The sequence below is a fragment of the Lepidochelys olivacea genome, assembly GCF_965140295.1.
Source record: "Lepidochelys olivacea isolate rLepOli2 genome assembly, chromosome: 10".
In the NCBI taxonomy this organism is placed as follows: domain Eukaryota; kingdom Metazoa; phylum Chordata; order Testudines; family Cheloniidae; genus Lepidochelys; species Lepidochelys olivacea.
The window spans coordinates 51567385-51586977 of NC_140420.1; the positions used below are offsets into that span (position 1 = coordinate 51567385).

The 19593-nt window shown below is 43.5% G+C and overlaps 1 protein-coding gene across 1 annotated transcript in view; it reads left to right on the top strand.

Annotated features, from left to right (window-relative positions):
- TBC1D2B (TBC1 domain family member 2B) overlaps window positions 1-19593 on the top strand; it is a 63796-nt gene that overhangs the window by 23138 nt on the left and 21065 nt on the right. Inside the window, exons 3-6 of the mRNA XM_084640719.1 lie at window positions 7310-7475; window positions 13347-13510; window positions 15879-16105; window positions 18123-18515. Coding sequence (XP_084496845.1) covers window positions 7310-7475; window positions 13347-13510; window positions 15879-16105; window positions 18123-18515 — 950 coding nt within the window. The remainder of the gene's footprint in view (window positions 1-7309; window positions 7476-13346; window positions 13511-15878; window positions 16106-18122; window positions 18516-19593) is intronic.

Sequence of the window (19593 nt, forward strand, 5' to 3'; positions counted from 1 at the left end):
ATTTTGTGCTAGTGATGAGCTGTATATATTTAATAGCTGTACATATTTAATGGCTCCATGTCTAGTTGGCAGCCGGTGTGAAGTGGAGTGCCCCAGGGGTCGGTCCTGGGGCCGGTTTTATTCAATATCTTCATAAATGATCTGGAGGATGGTGTGGATTGCACTCTCAGCAAATTTGCGGATGATACTAAACTGGGAGGAGTGGTAGATATGCTGGAGGGCAGGGATAGGATACAGAGGGACCTAGACAAATTGGAGGATTGGGCCAAAAGAAATCTGATGAGGTTCAATAAGGATAAGTGCAGGGTCCTGCACTTAGGACGGAAGAACCCAATGCACAGCTACAGACTAGGGACCGAATGGCTAGGCAGCAGTTCTGCGGAAAAGGACCTAGGGGTGACAGTGGACGAGAAGCTGGATATGAGTCAGCAGTGTGCCCTTGTTGCCAAGAAGGCCAATGGCATTTTGGGATGTATAAGTAGGGGCATAGCGAGCAGATCGAGGGACGTGATTGTCCCCCTCTATTCGACATTGGTGAGGCCTCATCTGGAGTACTGTGTCCAGTTTTGGGCCCCACACTACAAGAAGGATGTGGATAAATTGGAAAGAGTCCAGCGAAGGGCAACAAAAATGATTAGGGGTCTGGAACACATGACTTATGAGGAGAGGCTGAGGGAACTGGGATTGTTTAGTCTGCGGAAGAGAAGAATGAGGGGGGATTTAATAGCTGCTTTCAACTACCTGAGAGGTGGTCCCAGAGAGGATGGTTCTAGACTATTCTCAGTGGTGGAAGAGGACAGGACAAGGAGTAATGGTCTCAAGTTGCAGTGGGGGAGGTTTAGGTTGGATATTAGGAAAAACTTTTTCACTAGGAGGGTGGTGAAACACTGGAATGCGTTGCCTAGGGAGGTGGTGGAATCTCCTTCCTTTAGAAGTTTTTAAGGTCAGGCTTGACAAAGCCCTGGCTGGGATGATTTAATGGGGATGGGTCCTGCTTTTGAGCAGGGAGTTGGACTAGATGACCTCCTGAGGTCCCTTCCAACCCTGATATTCTATGATTCTATGAATTGCTTCAACAAAGGAATGTACATAACTGTAATGTGGTTTTAAAATTATTTGCATACATCTTCAACATAGTATAGTGAGGCATATTGTAATTACTACTGCATCTGTCCAAAAACTTCTAGATGTTGAGTAAAGTGACTCACTGTTCAGGTGCAAGATTTGCTTTCCTCCCCAATCAACTTGTATGTGGATGTTTTAGAGTCAAATAGGTACTTGTTAAAAGTGCTAGACTGACATGGGATCCATACCTTTCTGTGATGGCTCTCAGGTTACCCACAAGAGTGGTCAAGTTATCACCCTTACTGCCTCCAATGTGAGGGTGTCGTGCTTGTGCTTAACTGGGTGTCCACTCCAACACCACCAGCCTGTTAACCACTCAAGCACTTTCCTCTGGGCAATGCTAGTCCTTGTCTTGCATATTAGCAATAGTTGCACCCAGGTCCAGCTCTAGGCACCAGCAAAACAAGCAGGTGCTTGGGGCGGCACGTTTCTAGGGACGCCACTAGAAATGTGGTCCAGCTCGCCTCCGCCTGTTCCTCTGAGCGTGCCGCCGCCACTCCACTTCTCCCCCCTCCCTCTCAGGCTTGCCGTGCGTGAAACAGCTATTTCGCGCAGCAAGCCTGGGAGGGAGGGAGGAGAAGCCGAGCGGCGGTGCACTTGGGGGTGGCGGTAGTGGTGGAGCGGAGCCAGGTTTAGCTGGCTGAGATTCCTTTTTCATGACACCAACTCGCTGTCAGTTTACTTCCTAGGCACCTGATGTCAGGGTGTCTTTTTGCCCCTCAAATATACCTCAGCGGAGGTGAGCTGGGGCGGGGAGTGGTTCCCCCCCCCAGTTACTTCTTGCGCTCCCCCCTCACCTCCGCTCTGCCTGCTCCCCTGAACGCACTGCCTCTCCCTCGCCTGAGAGGGAGGGGGAGAAGCAGAGCGGCCACGGGTTCAGGGGAGCAGGCGGAGCAGAGGTGAGCTGGGTTGCGGGATGGGGGAGCTGCAGGAAGCAATGGGGGAGGGGAAATGCAGCATGCCCGAGGGAGGAGGCGGGGCCGGGGATTTGGGGAAGGGGGTGGGAAGGGGTGGAGTTGGGGTGAGGGGGCACAAAAAAAAAGCATGGATGGCCAAAAATTTTTTTGCTTGGGGTGGCAAAAATCCTAGATCCGGCCCTGGTTGTACCTCAGGCCCTAAGTCCTTTTGAAGCATTCCCCTGTAGTGTCCAATCCCTTGTCCACTGAGCACCCACAGAAATACCAGGTCTGCCATCCCCAAAGGAACAGTGTACGCACCATCTTGTGTGATTCAGCTCAGGCTCAGCGCCTTGCTTAATATCACAACACTTAGATATATTTATAGTGAAAAGAACAAAAGTTTATTAAAGGTTCAAGTGATAGTGAGTAAGAATATTGGAAACAAAAGGTTAAATATAAAACAAAATCATAATGTGCTTTCTAGAGACTAACCTTAAGTAACAGCCTAACCTCCTATCTAAAGAAGTTTCTCACCCCTGCTTAGCAAAAATTTTAACTTCTGCTGCCCTACATACCAGTAGATCATACAAAGCACTCCTCCAAAACTGAATGTCACCACTTGGAAAGAACTTGGCCTTGTCTGCTGTAATCAGAAAAGCTGTTGTGGAGTCCAGCAGTTAGTAGGATGAACTGAGACTATGGCTACCAGTGCAGCCTTTCAGCGGCTACATGAGCCTTTGAAAGTCAATTCAGACACTGTCTATTAAATAAATGCAGTATTGCAGAAGGCAGAAAACATAGGGTATATCTACTCTGCAAGTAGACACCTGCAGCTGACCCATGCCAGCTGCCTCAGGCTACGGGGCTCAGGCTAAGGGGCTGTTTAATTGAAGTGTTAGACTTTCAGGCTTGGTTTGGAGCCTGGGCTCTAGGACCCCTGTGAGGCTTAGGGTCCCAAAGCCCACGCTCTAGTTCGAATGTCTACACTGCCTTTAAACAGCTCTTAGCCTGAGCCCCACGAGCCCGAGTCAGCTGACAGAAGCCAGTTGCGGTTTTTAAATTGCAGTGTAGACATACCCATAGTTAGTTCTGGAAAACCATGCTGAAGTAGCAATTAAAATAAGAACTTTTTTTTTTTTAAGAGACTGTCAGACTGCTGACATCATGGATCAGAGTCTTTCCAGAGAGAAGAAATTAAGCTGTCCTTTTCTGCATACAGTCTTACATTGTAATTAGAAAAGGAGTACTTGTGGCACCTTAGAGACTAACCAATTTATTTGAGCATGAGCTTTCGTGAGCTACAGCTCACTTCATCGGATGCATGCCGTGGAAATGCATCCGATGAAGTGAGCTGTAGCTCACGAAAGCTCATGCTCAAATAAATTGGTTAGTCTCTAAGGTGCCACAAGTACTCCTTTTCTTTTTGCGAATACAGTCTAACACGGCTGTTACTCTGAAACCTGACATTGTAATTAGTAGCAGATGTTTTTATCATCTGTTGCATGCTATATTTTCTGCCACCTCTCGGAAAACAATTGCAGAATCGATATAAACACACAGCATGATGAAAACTAACTTTTTTACACAATGCATGTGTATAGTTGTTAATTTTTCTGTGGAACTTTCATTCATGACTGTAAATGGACTAACTCCAGCAAAAAAACGATACTCCGTTTATCCACTCAGGTTAGCCATATGTAGTGCTGTAGGAGCTTGGTATACTCTTTTGTTCATGACCCTAGTAATGTTCTCTACTGTACATTGACCTACAGTAGATGGACCTATGACCGTCTATTTTGTTGTGCATGAGACTGGAAGATGTGTTCCAAAATCCCAGTTTTGAGTATTGGATTTAAGAGGTGAATTACTATTTGCCAGGAACTATAAGATGCCATCCCAAGTGGCAGTAAGAGTTCGTTAATTATACTTTATTCTCCAAGTTATGCAACCTAGTTCTCCAAAATGTAATGGAGGAAAAATGTGAGAATCGTTTTGATGTTTTTTATTTCTTCCACCCCACGTCTGGCACACAATTTATAGTTACTAAAGTTACTTGTAATCTGTTACCGTCTTCAAAACTGCAGTATGATCACAAGTATTCTATAAAAGACTTCAGTTGCAAGTTTTGCTTAAGACTGGTACACAATATAGAAGAACTATACAGTTAGATTTGGAGCCATTTGGTTGTATTTTGCAGAAGGTTCTACAATGATTTCTGCCCCATATAAGCATTCTGTTCAGGTTCTCTTACAGCCCTCATTGCTAAGTGCCTGCAGATCGTCAAATGTAGATTTGTTCTTCTGTCGCAATGCATAACTGCATAAATTGTCTTGACTGGTAAAGCTTTGTGCAAGAAACTTTGTAGCAGTGTTGAGGTTTTCTGCTAAGAGTTGTGATGGTATTTGTAGAAATGCCAAAAGCTTATGGAAGTCCATCCTGGGAACTGAAACTGAATGAAGGGAGAGATTTGTGGGAAGGTATCACACATATTAAAAAGAAAATACTGGAATATTACATGAAGTATTCGGAAACAAAAATCAATAATTGGAAAAATAATTCCATTCAGTGCAAGAGCTCTTGTATTTTCTGTTTGACTAGCCATAAATCTGAACTTTTGTTTATACACATGGAGCTTCAGAAAACTGCTTCAGATTGTCTTGCTGCTCAAGATACACTCTAAAGCAGAGGTGGGCAAACTGCGGCCCGCAGGCCACATCCGGCCCGGCCCTTGAGCTCCCAGTCTGGGAGGCTAGTCCCGGCCCCTTCCCTGTTGTCCCCCGTCCCCTGCAGCCTCGCCTTGCCGCGCTGCCAGCGCTCTGGCCTGCTGCTCCTCCTGGGCAGCGTGGGCAGCGTGGCTGGATCTGGCTGGGTGGCAGGGCTGCGAGCTCCTGTTGCTCTGAGCGGCATGGTAAAGGGACGAGGAGTGGGGGGTTGGATGGGGTGGAGGTTCTCGGGGGGGGGGAGGGGGGTTGGTCAGGGGTCAGGGAACTGGGGGGGTTGGATAGGCGTGGGAGTTCCGGGGGGCCTGTCAGGGAGCGGGAGTGTGGATAGGGTTTGGGGCAGTCAGGGGACAGGGAGCAGGGGGGGTTGGATGGGGGCAGCATCCTGGGGGGGGGCAGTTACGGGCAGGGGATCCGGGGGGGGGGGGGGTCAGAGGCCAAGGAACAGGGAGAGTTGGATGAGTCAGGCGTTCTGAGCGTGGCAGTCAGGGGGTGGGAAGTGGGAGAGGCAGATGGGGGCGGGGGCCAGACTGTTTGCAGAGGCACAGCCTTCCCTACCTGGCCTTCCATGCAGTTTTGCAACTGTGATGTAGCCCTCGGGCCAAAAAGTTTGCCCACCCCTGCTCTAAAGCATACGCTTTAACATAAAACTTAAGGGTAACAAAATAAGTCTGTACTTTCTGTAACTCAGGAAAATGAGTGCAAGTAGAATTGATAACACCTCAGCTTCTGGTTACAACCATTAGGATTTACGCTTGTTTCTCTCTGTTTTTCCAGTGGTACAGGGGCAGCTTTTTAATATTTGTCTTAAAGATATTTCACGGTCGTTTACTCTAATTTACCCTGCTGGTTTACATGTAGTGCCTGCTTTGTAATGAACCTCTTTCCTAGTAATGAAAATCTTGAATGTGTTTCCAGTCTTGACCAACATAAACCTAGCTACCGAAGTGTTTCCAGCGGTATGGTTGTCTGTATCCCGTCGCCCCATCTGCTTTCAAGCAGAGAGTCTTGATGATTTTCTGGGATTGCAGCTGTTAAGTTTTGTAACCACTTGAATTTACTCTTGAAAGTTAGGCACTGAGAGCACTGGCTAGTTCCAGGCACTGAGGCAGGTGCCTTATGCAGTTTTTGCCTGCGCTCGCTACTCTTGAGCTGAAACATGCTTGCTCTATCAGCGCTCAGGAGCGGAGAGTCTTGTCAGTTGTGCCGAACTGTAAAGTGGTTTTGGATGAAAACTATAGCTGGAGAGGGAGTGCCCGTCATTTTTTGAAGAACTTGGCTATTGGGCTGAAATTTTCCATACTTTTCCATACTTTTTCTCTTCCAGAAAATGAATTTTATCAGAGTTAAGAAGAAGTGGCAAAATTTCACTCTTGTCAGTGTAAGAATATTTTGGCAACCTTTTTACCTTTTTTTTTTTTTTTTTTTTTTTTAAATGGGGCTACAGCAAAAGTGGCTGATGGTTGAAAGTTGAAACTTGGCTGGAAAATAGTCCTCACTGAGAAGTAGTGGATGGACTTTGGGATGAATGAGGTGTATGAAAGAATGGTTTTGCCTAAGCAAAATTGTATTGGAAAACTGTGTACTCAGCGTATACTCTAGCTTCTTTTCATGAACTCTACAACTTGCACTCTTAAATCTATGCACATAGCTATAGGTGTGATTTTTCAGAAGGTTGCATCAGTAGTGCACGTGCAACACTGTAGTCTGCACATACAGACATATGCACAAGCAAGCACCAACATCTGCATGCACAGGTGATTTTTTTTTTTTTAAAGTACACACACACACGTCAGTCTTGGTGCTTGAAAGGTGCACCCGGTAGCAGACTAGGCTAAGGCCCCTTTAACTAGAAGCTGGCCTTCATTCAGCGCTGGTCCAATAGAATTTAGGACTCTGTAAGACTAAGATTTGGCCCTGTGGGAACTTTTTGCAAGACCTTATCAGCACAAGATATAAAATGAGAGCAACCATTCACTGTTGCCTATTCAGGATTTCACCCCAGATTTTCAGAGGTGTAAGGTACCAGCTACCTTTCTGACTTGTTAGTTCTTCAGTGTTCTACATCCTAACCAATATTTTTTAAATGTTTTATCTACTACTTTCCCTTTTAACATTTCAGAATCTGAGAGATCTTCCTGTTTATCTTCTGTGTGACTTCAAAGCAGGATATTTGTAAGCCTGCTCATTGCTAACATCAGCAAAGGCTGTATTTTATTTTTAAAGTGCACTGGAGTGAAAATAACTGCTATGCAGAGGGTTAGCAAAAGGCCTCTGCTAAAAACCTCTAACTAATGCCTTGTGCTACCCATAGTACATTCTTCAGCGTACACATTTGCAATACATTGTTTTCAGCCACGTAGAACACTGTGTACCTCTGAGATTTTGTTAGCTAATGCACACAATATGAATGCAATGAGATCTTAGCATACTGAGGATAAGGACAAAGTCCTGTTATTTTGTTGTTGTTCAAATACATCTTTTAAGAACATGGCATTTGTGGGGGCCTTGTGCAATTTAAGGTGATAAAATCATCATAATAAACAAATGTTTTTCCTTTCTCAGATCTGAGTACCCTGAATCCAAATGTCTCAGCAGAGAAAGCTAGAAATGTCCTAGCTGTGGAGACTGCTCCCACGGAACTGGTAGGAGAACAAGCAGCTTGCCAGCCAGCACCAGTCCAACAAAGTGCCATCAATTTCTCCCTAAAACAATGGGGTACTGAGATCAAGTGAGTTCTTTTCTCCACGTAAGAATTGTACTTGTCCCTAGCAAATGGCCAACGATACTACAAGTTGCTCAGATACTGTAGTGATGGGGCCAGTATAAGATGGAGAGAGAGAATGTACAAATTAAGCAAGAAATTGGAAAAATTAGTGGCCTGTCCATTGCCACAACATCTCTTAAAGTAGACTGTCTATTTATTCATAATAGGATTACTAATTTAACAGGTAGAGTTGGGTATAGAGATACAGTAGTGTTAGTAAAACATCTGATGTAAAATGAACAATCTGTCAGATAGTGAGTAATAGTTTTATGGTCTGAGCACAAGACAAGGAGCCAGGATCTATTTCTCTGTGCCCTTGGGAAAGTTAAATATTTAACCATTCTGCATCCTATCCTTTTTCTGTAAAATGGGCGTAGTAATTGCTTACTTCAGTGGCGGTATGGTGATTCATTAGTTAATACTAAAAATAGTAGTTTGGAGATTAAAAACCCTATTTATATTCTTCGTTTATTTTTTCCATTTTTAAAAAAGATATGTACTGTAGATTAAATACAAGAAGCTCAGGCCAACACTGATCAAGTTGTGACAACCACTTTCTTAAACTAAGAAACTTTTTTTTTTAAGCATTTTAAAGAATGGAAGTAACTATTTTAAGACAAGTTTACTTGAGTTTGCTCTTCGACACTAATTGTTTTCAAAAACAGTCATACAGTGGCTGATATCTGGCTCTCCTACTACTGTAGGTTCTTTATGAACATTTCATATAATAAAAAGAAAAGGAGTACTTGTGGCACCTTAGAGGCTAACCAATTTATTTGAGCATAAGCTTTCGTGAGCTACAGCTCAAATAAATTGGTTAGCCTCTAAGGTGCCACAAGTACTCCTTTTCTTTTTGTGAATACAGACTATAGACTATATACACAGCTGTTACTCTGAAACATTTCATATAATCTGTCTAGTGACCTTCTGCTACTGTTAGAAGGACAGCTGATCCTTTTCCTATGATGTTAGAGCAGTTCATGATGCAGTGGCTGCTGTCCTGTCAACTAGACCACATCCTTCTTGCGCTGACAATGAGAAGAAGCGATTATTTATTTATTTTATTTTATTTTACCAGTGCAGTTGAGTTAAATAAGGAAACCTTTAAATGAAATCTGTTAGGCACAGAAATCTGAAGTTGGAAGATGTGTTGTGAATGAGGCAGGAGGCTTCAGGAAGAGGAAGGATGGTCTCATGGTTAAGGCAATTGAGTGCTGCTCTGGAGAACTGCGTTCTATCACTGCCTGTGCTGGAGAGATCCTGTGTGAAGCTAAGCAAATTACTTAACCAGACTTTTTACAGGTGGTCACTGGATTGTGTTCTTCATTTTCTGGGTGCCCAGCCTGAGACCGTAGTGTCTGATATACAGAAGTGCTGAGCACTTACATCTGCAGTCATTGGGAACTGTGCTTCAAACGTATAAAGTGTTCTATAATTCTTGAAAATCTAATCATAGCCATCTCAAGTTGGACGCCCAAAATAGTGATTACTCTTGACCTTAATATCTGCGTCTCAGTTCCCCACCTGTAAAATGAGGATTAAACCCCCCTCGTCTCACAGGGTTTCATGAAGATAAATTAATTGTTTCTGAAGTATCCATACCGTAGAGATGAGCACCATGGAAAATCCCATGAGGAAATTAATAATTCTGTGTTCAGAGCAGGGTTTGAATAGCTTGCAGTAAATAAGGCCTAGGCCCATGCATTGAATAATGTGGATAAAAGAAAATATTGTATAGCACTGAGCACTGTCCATTCAGTGCACTGAATAAGGTGGCATCTTGGGGGGGGGGGGGGGAGTAGAATGTGATTATGTAATTAAAGAAAAGGAGTACTTGTGGCACCTTAGAGACTAACCAATTTATTTGAGCATGAGCTTTCGTGAGCTACAGCTCACTTCATCGGATTTTCTTTTTGCGAATACAGACTAACACGGCTGTTACTCTGAAACCTGTAATTAAAGAGTGTATCATAATGCATATGCATGAGGGATCCAAATGAAAGTTGCACAGGCAGCCTTATTTAAACTTCCTAACTTTTAAGTGCTGGAATTTGCAATCTTAATGTTCTTTTAACATATTTTTTTTTATACGTAAGCTAGAACTCTGATTAGCTGTGAGGGATTTCTGCTTGTAGAGTGCTGATGGAATTCGATCCTTAAGGGGTAGTTAATGACATCTTCATAATCATAAACTTAAAATACAAATAAAAATCAGTTTTTAAACCTGATTAGAATTGAGTTTTACTGTACTATAATAGTTAATGATGGCTAAGCAGGCTATTGACGTGATAGGCAACCTAGAAATACCTAAGATGCAGAGCTAATATAGTTGAGGAATGGGAAGGATAGTATCAAAACTTTAAGCAATTTTATTTATTTGTATAGGTCATATTGTGATTTTCAGCACCTTAGTATCTGTGTGCCTTATACAAAGACTGATTAATTCTTGCAACACACTATTAGTAGGGCCCTACCAAACTCACGGTCCACTTTGGTCAATTTCACGGTCATGGGATTATAAAAATCATAAATTTCATGGTTTCAGTTACTTAAATCTGAAATTTCACGGTGTTGTAATTGTAGGGGTCTTGACCCAAAAAGGATTTGTGTGGGGGGGGGGGCTGTCGCAAAGTTATTGTAGGGGGAGTTGCGGTATTGCTACCCTTATTTCTGCGCTGCTGGCGGTGGTGCTGCGTTCACAGCTGAGCAGCTGGAGAGCAGTGGCTGCTGGCTGGGAGCTCAGCTCTGAAGGCGGCAGCACAGAAGTAAGGGTGGCATGATATGGTATTGCCACCCTTACTTCTGCGCTGCTGCCTGCGGAGCTGGGCCCTCAGTCAGCAGCCACCACTGTCCAGCTGCCCAGCTCTGAAGGCAGCAGTGCAGAAGTAAGGGTGGCACGGTATGGTATTGCTACCCGTACTTCTGCACTGCTGCTGGTAGGGAGCTGCCTTCAGAGCTGGGCACCTGGCCAACAGCTGCTGCTCTCCAGCCACCCAGCTCTGAAGGCAGTGCAGAAGTAAGGATGGCAGTACCGTGACCACACTAAAATAATCTTGTGACCCTTCTGTAACTCCTTTTTGGGTCAGGACCCCCAATTTGAGAAATGCTGGTCTACCCTGTATAGTATAGGGTACAAGCACACAAAAGACCAGGTTTCATGGCAGAGAGACCAGATTTCATGGTCCATGACGCGTTTTTCATGGCCAAGAATTTGGAATTATTGTTAACTCTATAGTACAGAAGGTGAACTGCGGCACGGAGATGAAGGGATTTATCCAAAGTTTTAGAAGAAGTCTTTGGCAGTGCTGGGAGCCCATACTTTCTGAGTCCCTTATGTCAGTATCGTAAACACAAGGCCATCCTTACTTTGTTAGCCATGCAGCACAATTTCATCACAGTAGTTCTTTGTGTAGAGCTTTAACATATGGTTAACATCTGCTTGACAGCAAGGGCTTGTTGTAATATCTGCATATGCCTTAAGCAACAGTAAAAACATAACAAGAGGGAAGTGAAGAGGGTATGTTGCATATAAAGAATGTACTATATGTGCACATTAATGCACTTGCCTAAGATGGAAGTTGCTTTCATTTTAAATCAGCTTTCAACAATTAAAGCCACTAAAAACTAATTGGATCAGATAAATGTTCAGAGCTCAATAGTCCTTTCTTCTTATGCTGACAGTTCCTGCAGCCTCCTTTGTTTGTGTAGAGTCCTGCTTGTTTAAAAGGATGTACTGTAATAACCCCTGAGTTACCTAATCATATGATGGGATTTCATAATATAGAATGAGCCAGTAGATCACTTTTGAACTTTCACATATTTTGTGTAATTATATATAATTAAAGTATTATTTAAAAGAATAAACTACCTTGGTTTGCTGTTGTAGCTCTGTAAACCTAAAGTCCTCTGGTACTACTGCTTTACATAAATTTCAGTAATGGTATGGGGGGGAGGAAAGGGAAGGTATGCTGTATTTAATTATTTAAATACATATTATAAAGGAATTCAACAAGCTACTCTTTACTCTTAATTTGTAGTCCAATAGCACATACTTAATCCTCAGTCCTCAAAGAGTCAGCAAAGTCCTTATGAGAAGTACATGTAGAAATTGAACACCAACTATCCTGATACTTACCCTCATGGGGAATATTTGAAAAACATTCTCAAGTACCTTTTGCTTACTATTGTTTCTCTTGCCTCATTACTCTTTCTAAATATAGTTATCTTAAAACTCTGGAAAGGGGGAGGTTTAACAGCCTTTGAGACTGAAGTCCTCCAGCCACAGGACAAGACAGGCATGGGCAGTGGAAAGCTCAACTCTTGCGGAAAGAGAATAGTTCAGTTCTTTGCTTCTATACTGAGAATTCCTAGAGAGATGTCCGTGAGTTTTGTGATGTGGATTCTTGTTCACCAGGAACTAGTTGGAGACTGCCACGTTCACTACACACAGACTTTGTAGATGTCTAAGGACTGGGGCTTCATCGGAGCCAGTAACTTAGAAATAACAGGCTCGCTGTCCCATGTGGATCGTGTAGTCCTACATACACAGAAAGAATAGCCGCGAAAAGTTTACTGAATACATAATCAAATCCCAGCCAAGTTTGCAAATCAGATGCTCCTTGCTTTATGAAGGATTACATTGTGTTTTAAAAAACCTGTATCAAAATGATCATTATCAGACTGCTTAATTGAACCAAATTATTTGGAATTGTGGCATTGTGATATGTTTAGTGTATTAGATCACTTAGCTCAGGTGACAGATTTCCTGTAAAACTTTAGGGAACCATTGGGTCAAGCCAGCAAATAGTATCAATAGTGAGACACCTATATGGTCAAATATGCATTGTAAGTCAATTACTTTTCCTTAAACGGGAGGTGAACTGCTCTCAGGGAAGGGTGAAGATGGGGCCTCCATCCTTAAGGGATGGAGATTAAACATACTTGTATTTGAAAAGTTAACTGATCCTTAAATGTAGCGGTGCTACATTTAGAAAGAGACTTGAGATGCAATGTTCAGATCCAGATCTGAAGTGTACAAATATATTGATATGCAGTGTTGGTTTAGGCCTTTGTGATTTCAGTGCTCCTACAGCATAAAATCTTTTACTCATATGAAAAATAGGTTACACTTTCTACAAAACTGTCAGATTGGACCCTAGAGATTGCCCTTGCAAGTCCCTTGCAAATAGTTGGCAGCATTCTGACTAGCATGGAGATTCTCTCCTCAACATCTGTGTAACTACAATAGATTCAGCTTTTGGATGACCCTAAGTGTTATGTTAATTCAGTTTGTGATACGATAATACACAGTGGCCTTTTGACCTGCATACTCCCGATTCTGTTTAACACTTAGCAGTTGTTTAACCTGAAATTTAAAATAAAGAATTATTTTAGTTAAACAGATTAAAAACAAAAAAACAAAACCGCCACTCCCCAGAAAAACCAAATGTTTCACTGCCAAAACACATGGAGCAGAGACAGGAGTGAAAGACCATAGGAGTCTCATGTATTTTGGTCATTTGCCTCACAGTACCACGTGCTGCAGCCAAGCCACTCTCTTGGCCCTTGAATATGTTATGATCAGTGCTTAAATACTAATAGTAGGTATTACAGGACATGACTACTTGGTTTTTGTTTGCATTTTATTTAGCATTGGTTTTAATTTAAGCTCTGTTTAACAAAGTGGATTCATTGATGTGTTTTGAAAGTGTATGTTGTTTGGGTGATTTTCATAAGGTGTACATGTACAATGTGACTAAAAAGGTAAATTAAAAAATATTACCCCCAAAAAAGAGAGAAAATGGCATCACTGTGATTATTTTTTTTATTCCATAGAAATTCAATGTCTTCCTTAAGATCTGGAAAAGGAAACAGTGAAAATCGTAAGAGTGTGTTTTATACCAGCGAAGAGTGGGAGATGTTAGATCCAACCCCAAAAGACTTAGAGGAGTCAATGGCACTGGAAGAAAGGCGGAAACATGCATCAGAAGGAAACAAAGGTACCAAAAGATTCTTTTTCTGTTAATATACCACACTGTTAGCTGTATCAACAGAAAATATAACACAAATTCAGTCATTTCTTTGTAAACCAAATCTTTGTGTCTACAGACACCCCTTTGCACATGAAATTATCTCCTTGTAGTGTATTCAAGGGTCAAACAGTGGGATTTGTCCATAATACTGTATACTGTGGTGCATGTGGCAAGGTATACAAGAGATCTTTTATTTGACTCCGTGGGCAGGTGTATCTTTGTTTTGTTGTTGAGATGCCGGGCAACAAGAGGGGAGGAAAGAGTCAAGATCTTTGGTTATAATCTTATGTAGAGCCAGCTGCTTAGGGGAGTCACTGGCTTCAGACTTCAGAGGTGTCACTCTTCATCCAAAATAGAGAAACAACATCCTGGTTGCTGCTACTTGATGAGGGAGGGGGATAATGGGTGGGAAATGCATCTATGCTTTGATTAATTCTTATAGTCATAAGTTTTTGGAGTAACTTCATGAAAATTTTCACTACTCTTTAGAGCTCTTCGATTGTGATAAGCATTAGTTAATGTAGGAGATAGCATCCTTCTGTCTAAACCAGGGGTCAGCAACCTATGGCATGCGTGCCAAAGACGGCATGTGAGCCAATTTTTAATGGCACACTGCTGTCTGCCGGGGACAGCAGCGTGCAATTAAAAATTCTGCCCAGTCCGGCCCACTCTTCTCTGCTCCCGCCCACCGTTCTCTCCTTGCGGGGCAGGCAAGCTTCCCCCTCTCCCGCCTCTTCCCCCAGCATGCAGGGTTCCTGCCCCTCCTTCTCTCCCACACTGTGGCCGATCAGCTGATGGCCCTTGCTACAGAGGGAGAGAGGGAAAAGCAGAGCCGCAGCACACCTCTCTGCTCCGGGGACCTTGGGGAAGGGGGTGGAATCGGCATATCCCCCCAGCCCCCTGCCGTGAGCCACTCAGGACAGGGGGCTGGGAGCACCCCCACGACCCCAGCCCACACCCCCAGCCCTCTGCCCTGACTCCTGCACCCTCCTCACACACCCCAGCCCCGTGCCCTGACCCCTGCACCCCCCCACAACCCCAGCCCTGACTCCGGCACCCCCCACACATACCCAGCCCCCCCATGCCCTGACTCTTGCACCCCCCACATCCACATCGAGCACCAAACGGGAGCTCCTGCACACACACCCCCACATTCCCACCTGCACCACTCGCACCAAATGGGAGCTGCCCAGGTAAGTGCTCCACACCCAAACCTCCTGCCCCAATCCTGAGCCCCCTCCCTCATTCTAGCTCCTGGCCAGACCCTGCTCCCCAACCCCTAGCCTGCTCCTTCACCCCCAGCCCTGTTCTCAGTGCCCTCCCACCCTCATTTCAGTGCAGAGAGAGGAAGAGAATGGGCCAGAACCAGGGAGAAAGTAGGTACCTACTCTATGTGGACAGAGCCGGGACTCCAGACCGGCAGCAGGCTGAGCGGGGCCGGCAGCTGGGACCTTGGCTGGCAGGAGCCGGCAGAGGGCCCCGCTCAGCCCGCTGCCGGTCTGGGGTTCTGGCTGCCTGCCCCTTGCCAGCCGGGGTACTGGCCACAGGCCCCGCTCAGCCTGCTGCCGGCCTAGGTGAACGGAACCCCAGGCCGGCAGCGGGCTGAGCGGGCCCACGGCATAAGATCAGTATTTTAATTTGATTTTAAATGAAGCTTCTTAAACATTTTGAAAGCCTTGTTTACATACGACAATAGTTTAGTTATATAATATATAGACTTTTTGAGAGAGAGACATTCTAAAAAACGTTAAAATGTGTTATTGGCACGCGAAACCTTAAATTAAAGTGAATAAATGAAGACTCGGCATGCACTTCTGAAAGGTTGCCGACCCCTGGTCTAAACAAAGGCACTTATCCCTGCAATCTGTTCCATTCAGGAGGGCCCTCACACCTATGCAGAACACTAGTAGCTTAAATGGTGCTGCACAGGTGTGGCTGCTTGTTTGGGTCTGATTTTAAGGTTAGGGCCATAGTTGTTTAAAACAGAAGAAATCTTAACAGTTAACTCTAGTTTGCTTCCATGGCAAAGTAAACTTGGTGGCTTGGAATATCTTTCATTGTTGTAGTGAGTGTGTAAAATTCTGTTCAATTTGGCAAGTGTATTATTTCTTCAGTCTCACATTCATGGTCTCTCTAAAAAATAAAGACCTTTAATGCCAAAAGAGATGTCAAAAGAAGCAACTTGGAAAATGACATGTTGGGTGTGTTTAAACTTCAGTATAAGTCTAATTTTAATGAGCAAGTGCAGACATATATATTTTTATAAAGAACTTTTTGAATACATTGAAACCTCTTTATTAAAAGATGTGAACTAGAACAAATTGTTTTTACACAGGAGTGACTAGTTCAGCCTTTCCATTTGATTTTGGCCGCATTCCATACAAAGCAAGACGTCCATTGAAAGAAATGATTGGATCAAGCAAAAATCGGAATAGCAGTGACACATCCCCAGTTGAATGGAATTCTGGGAATGGCAACAAACTAGCTTCTGAAATGCAACTGAAGTTTCAAAGCCAGCAAGAAGAGTTGGAAAGGCTAAAGAAAGATTTGTCGAGCCAAAAGGTAATTCGCACAAGAAGGACAAGCACAACATTGTCAGGCCTGTCCACAACTGAGAGTAAATCAACCCTTTTAAACTATTTAATTTCAATGGTAGTTAATTATCTGATAACAAATACCAATGCTAAATGTACCTGTGCATTTGAAAATCTCAAAACAGAGTACCAAGAGATGGAAAGGTCTTTAGTTTGCATAGGGTTCAGTAACTGCTCTTTTGGCTTTTATATCCTCCTTTATTTACCCATTGAAACCAGCTTTCCAGAGTGTGTCTGTGGGCAATTAAAGACTATTCACCATCTGTATCTGCAGTCCTCCTATATTCTCCCCCGGAGAACTTCTGATGTCTGAGATCCATCTCTTTCCTAATCACATTAGAGAAAAAGAAACGTTTATGCCTCATTTGGTTTCAGTCTGTATCACCAACAGGGTTTGATAGAGCATGGTACAAAGCTTAGACCAACAGCTTTAGATACTGATCCACACGCTATGTAGATACTCACATAGCCCCTATAATTGTAGTAAATGAGTGATTTCCACGTATTTAAAACCAGTAGAAACAACTCTTTCTTTCCAACTTTATTAGATTATGAGGCGGGTTGTTTTGAATTTTCCTGTGTGACCTTATTGAGGGGAAAGCTGAATCAATTTAGATGAGTTCCACATTTACTTGTGGAAAGCAGTCGGTCACTCTCATAGGAGTGAGTTCCCTATTCTAGATCTAGCTCCTGTGAGAATTCTTAAACTTCTACACTCACAGGTCTCCTCCCAGTTGGTTGATAGTTTCATTGGTCAAGTAGATCGGAGCTGTCATAGCTACTTCTTCCATAGCCAAGAATTATTATCTTAAAGGAAGCTAGGGCTAATCTAGCAGAGGCTTTGAATATCAGGACAGATATGTTGAACTGGGTTCTTTGGGAGCTGAGCGCCAGAAGGATGTGTTCACAGTAACCTATATGATTAAACAGTCTTTGCATTTTGTAACAGTTGAAACTTTTTTAGGGTGTGTAGATTCATTCCTAGATATGAGTTAAAATAATCAAGCCTGGCGTCAACACTGTGTACTGATAGATTCTCCTAGCATCCGCTTCCTGGTTGACTACCAACCCCAGGTGATGCTGTGATATGCTGCTAGCCATTAGATTATCAATGACCTCATCTCTGACCAGTCAATTCAGCATTGGTTCCTTGATTGTGCAGAACACTCTGGTAAGAGAGAGTTTAGGTTTTCCAGCTGGGTCAGGGCTCCAGCTGTTCTCTTCAGCAGTTCAGGCTCTTTGGAATAAAATACCCAAAGAAAGGTGATAAACCCCAGGGGAGGATGAAGAAAAGAGAGTCTGGATTTCTTGTTATATGGGGAAACCTTTCTCTCGAAATCCATAGGGTTGCTCCAAACGCCTCCAAGGATCTCAGGCTTGATAGGTAGGCTTATAAGCACAGTTCTCTCTGCTGTATCCTGTTTTATTCTAGGGAACAAAATAACCCACCAGTATCTCCACTGTCATGAGGCCCTGGTTCAACCTAGACCCATCTACATGGTTCTTCAAATCACTGTGAACGTCCAAATCCATCTTCACTGGGCCCCCAGGAGAGAACACTAGTCTCATCCCCAGGCTCCACCCTTCATCTCAGTTTGTGGGGAGGAGCTCCATTCCCCTATCCCAAAAGTACAGCCCCATTACATCCTATTGAAATCTATCGCCTATTAGGGCTTCCTCTTAATAAGCTCAGTTCTACTCTTCAGCTACCTAATGGGCCCCATCTGTCACTGCTTTCTGCAAGCCTGACACATAATATAGCTTAATACATACATCAGTTAATGGTGTGCCAGATGTATGTACCCACTTAGAATTATTATTCTTTGCTTCAGTGGCCTCCAGAAACCCACTGACTTTATTCCATTTACACTTGTTACTTCATGTAATATTCCAATTCTTTTTTTCTTTCGTTTTACATAATTATATTCTTAGGCTGTAATGTCTCATGCCTTTTCTCCACCCTCACTTTACTTTACTCTTTTCAGGAACTTGTGCGACTCTTGCAGCAGACAGTTCGGTCTTCCCAGTACGATAAATACTTTGCAAGCCGTCTTTGTGATGGGGTTCCAAAAGACAAATTAGAGCTGCTACACCAAAAAGATGATCAGATTTTGGGTCTCAACAACCAGCTTGAAAAGCTAAATCTGGAAAAAGATAGTCTTCAGCAGGAAGTAAAGAATCTGAAATGCAAGGTTGGAGAACTCAATGAGCAGCTGGGTATGTTAATGGAAACAATTCAAGCCAAAGATGAAGTGATCATGAAACTCTCTCGTCAGCTCAGTGAATGTGAGGTCAATCCATTCTCCCAAAGTGGAACAGCAAATTCTTCCATGTCATCCTCTTTTAACAGGGAACTACAGGAGCTGGACAGACTAAAAGTAAGAGCAGTGTGTCTCTCCATTCGGGGTAGAGGAATCCTTAGTTCTCTATAATGCTTCACAATAGGCCATCATGTGTAAGAGATCACTAGAAGCTGCAGTATTGAAGTGAGCTGTAGCTCATGAAAGCTCATGCTCAAATAAATTGGTTAGTCTCTAAGGTGCCACAAATACTCCTTTTCTTTTTGCGAATACAGACTAACACGGCTGTTACTCTGAAACCTGTCAGTATTGCTCTAGAATACTCACACCCATGAGATTTTTTTTCTCTTCCCAGTGGAGCTTGGGATCTACATTTTGTTCTCTAGTGGCTATGGATTATATTGTCCTGAAAAGTGTTGTGCTGGTCAATTCTGCTGTAGTACAGTATATTGTGTTTTCAGTAATACAGTCAGAGGCGCTGACTCTGTGGGTGCTCCGGGGCTGGAGCACCCATGGGGGAAAAATGGTGGGTGCTCCCCCTCCTTCCCCATGCCTGCCACAATCAGCTGTTTCGTTGTGTTCAGAAGGCTTGTGGGGAGGAATGAGGACGTGGCGCACTCAGGGGAGGGGGCGGGAAGGGGCAGGGCGGGAAGAGGCAGAGCGGGGCCTTGGGGGAAGGGGTGGAGTGGGGGCATGGCCTGGGGCAGAGCCAGGGTTGAGTACCCCTTCCCCCGCCCCGGCACTTTGGAAAGTCGGCGCCTGTGAATACAGTAATTGCTATGGAGGAAGAATACCATGAGAAGTAATCAGGAATAAAGTGGAAAAAAGTAGGGGGCAGGAAGAAAACAAAGATGTAAGGGAAGAGTCAGAAACAAAGAACAACCGGTAAAAAATAAATGAGAGCAAAAGGAATAAGGGGGGGGGGATAAAAGACCATTGTAAAATGACGGAAAGGTGATTTAGATGTAAAAGGAGGAATAGACCAATAAAGTCAAAATTAATAGTGCTGGCCCTATTGCTAGTGACCTACTTTCTCCCCTAACTCCTTTCACAGTTTTATAGGATATTGGAGTTTGGGTTCAAACAAAAAATTTTTTTTGGTAGCTCCCTAAACTACCATTTAAGCTTGCTTGCCGTTGGATAATTACTGTACTCC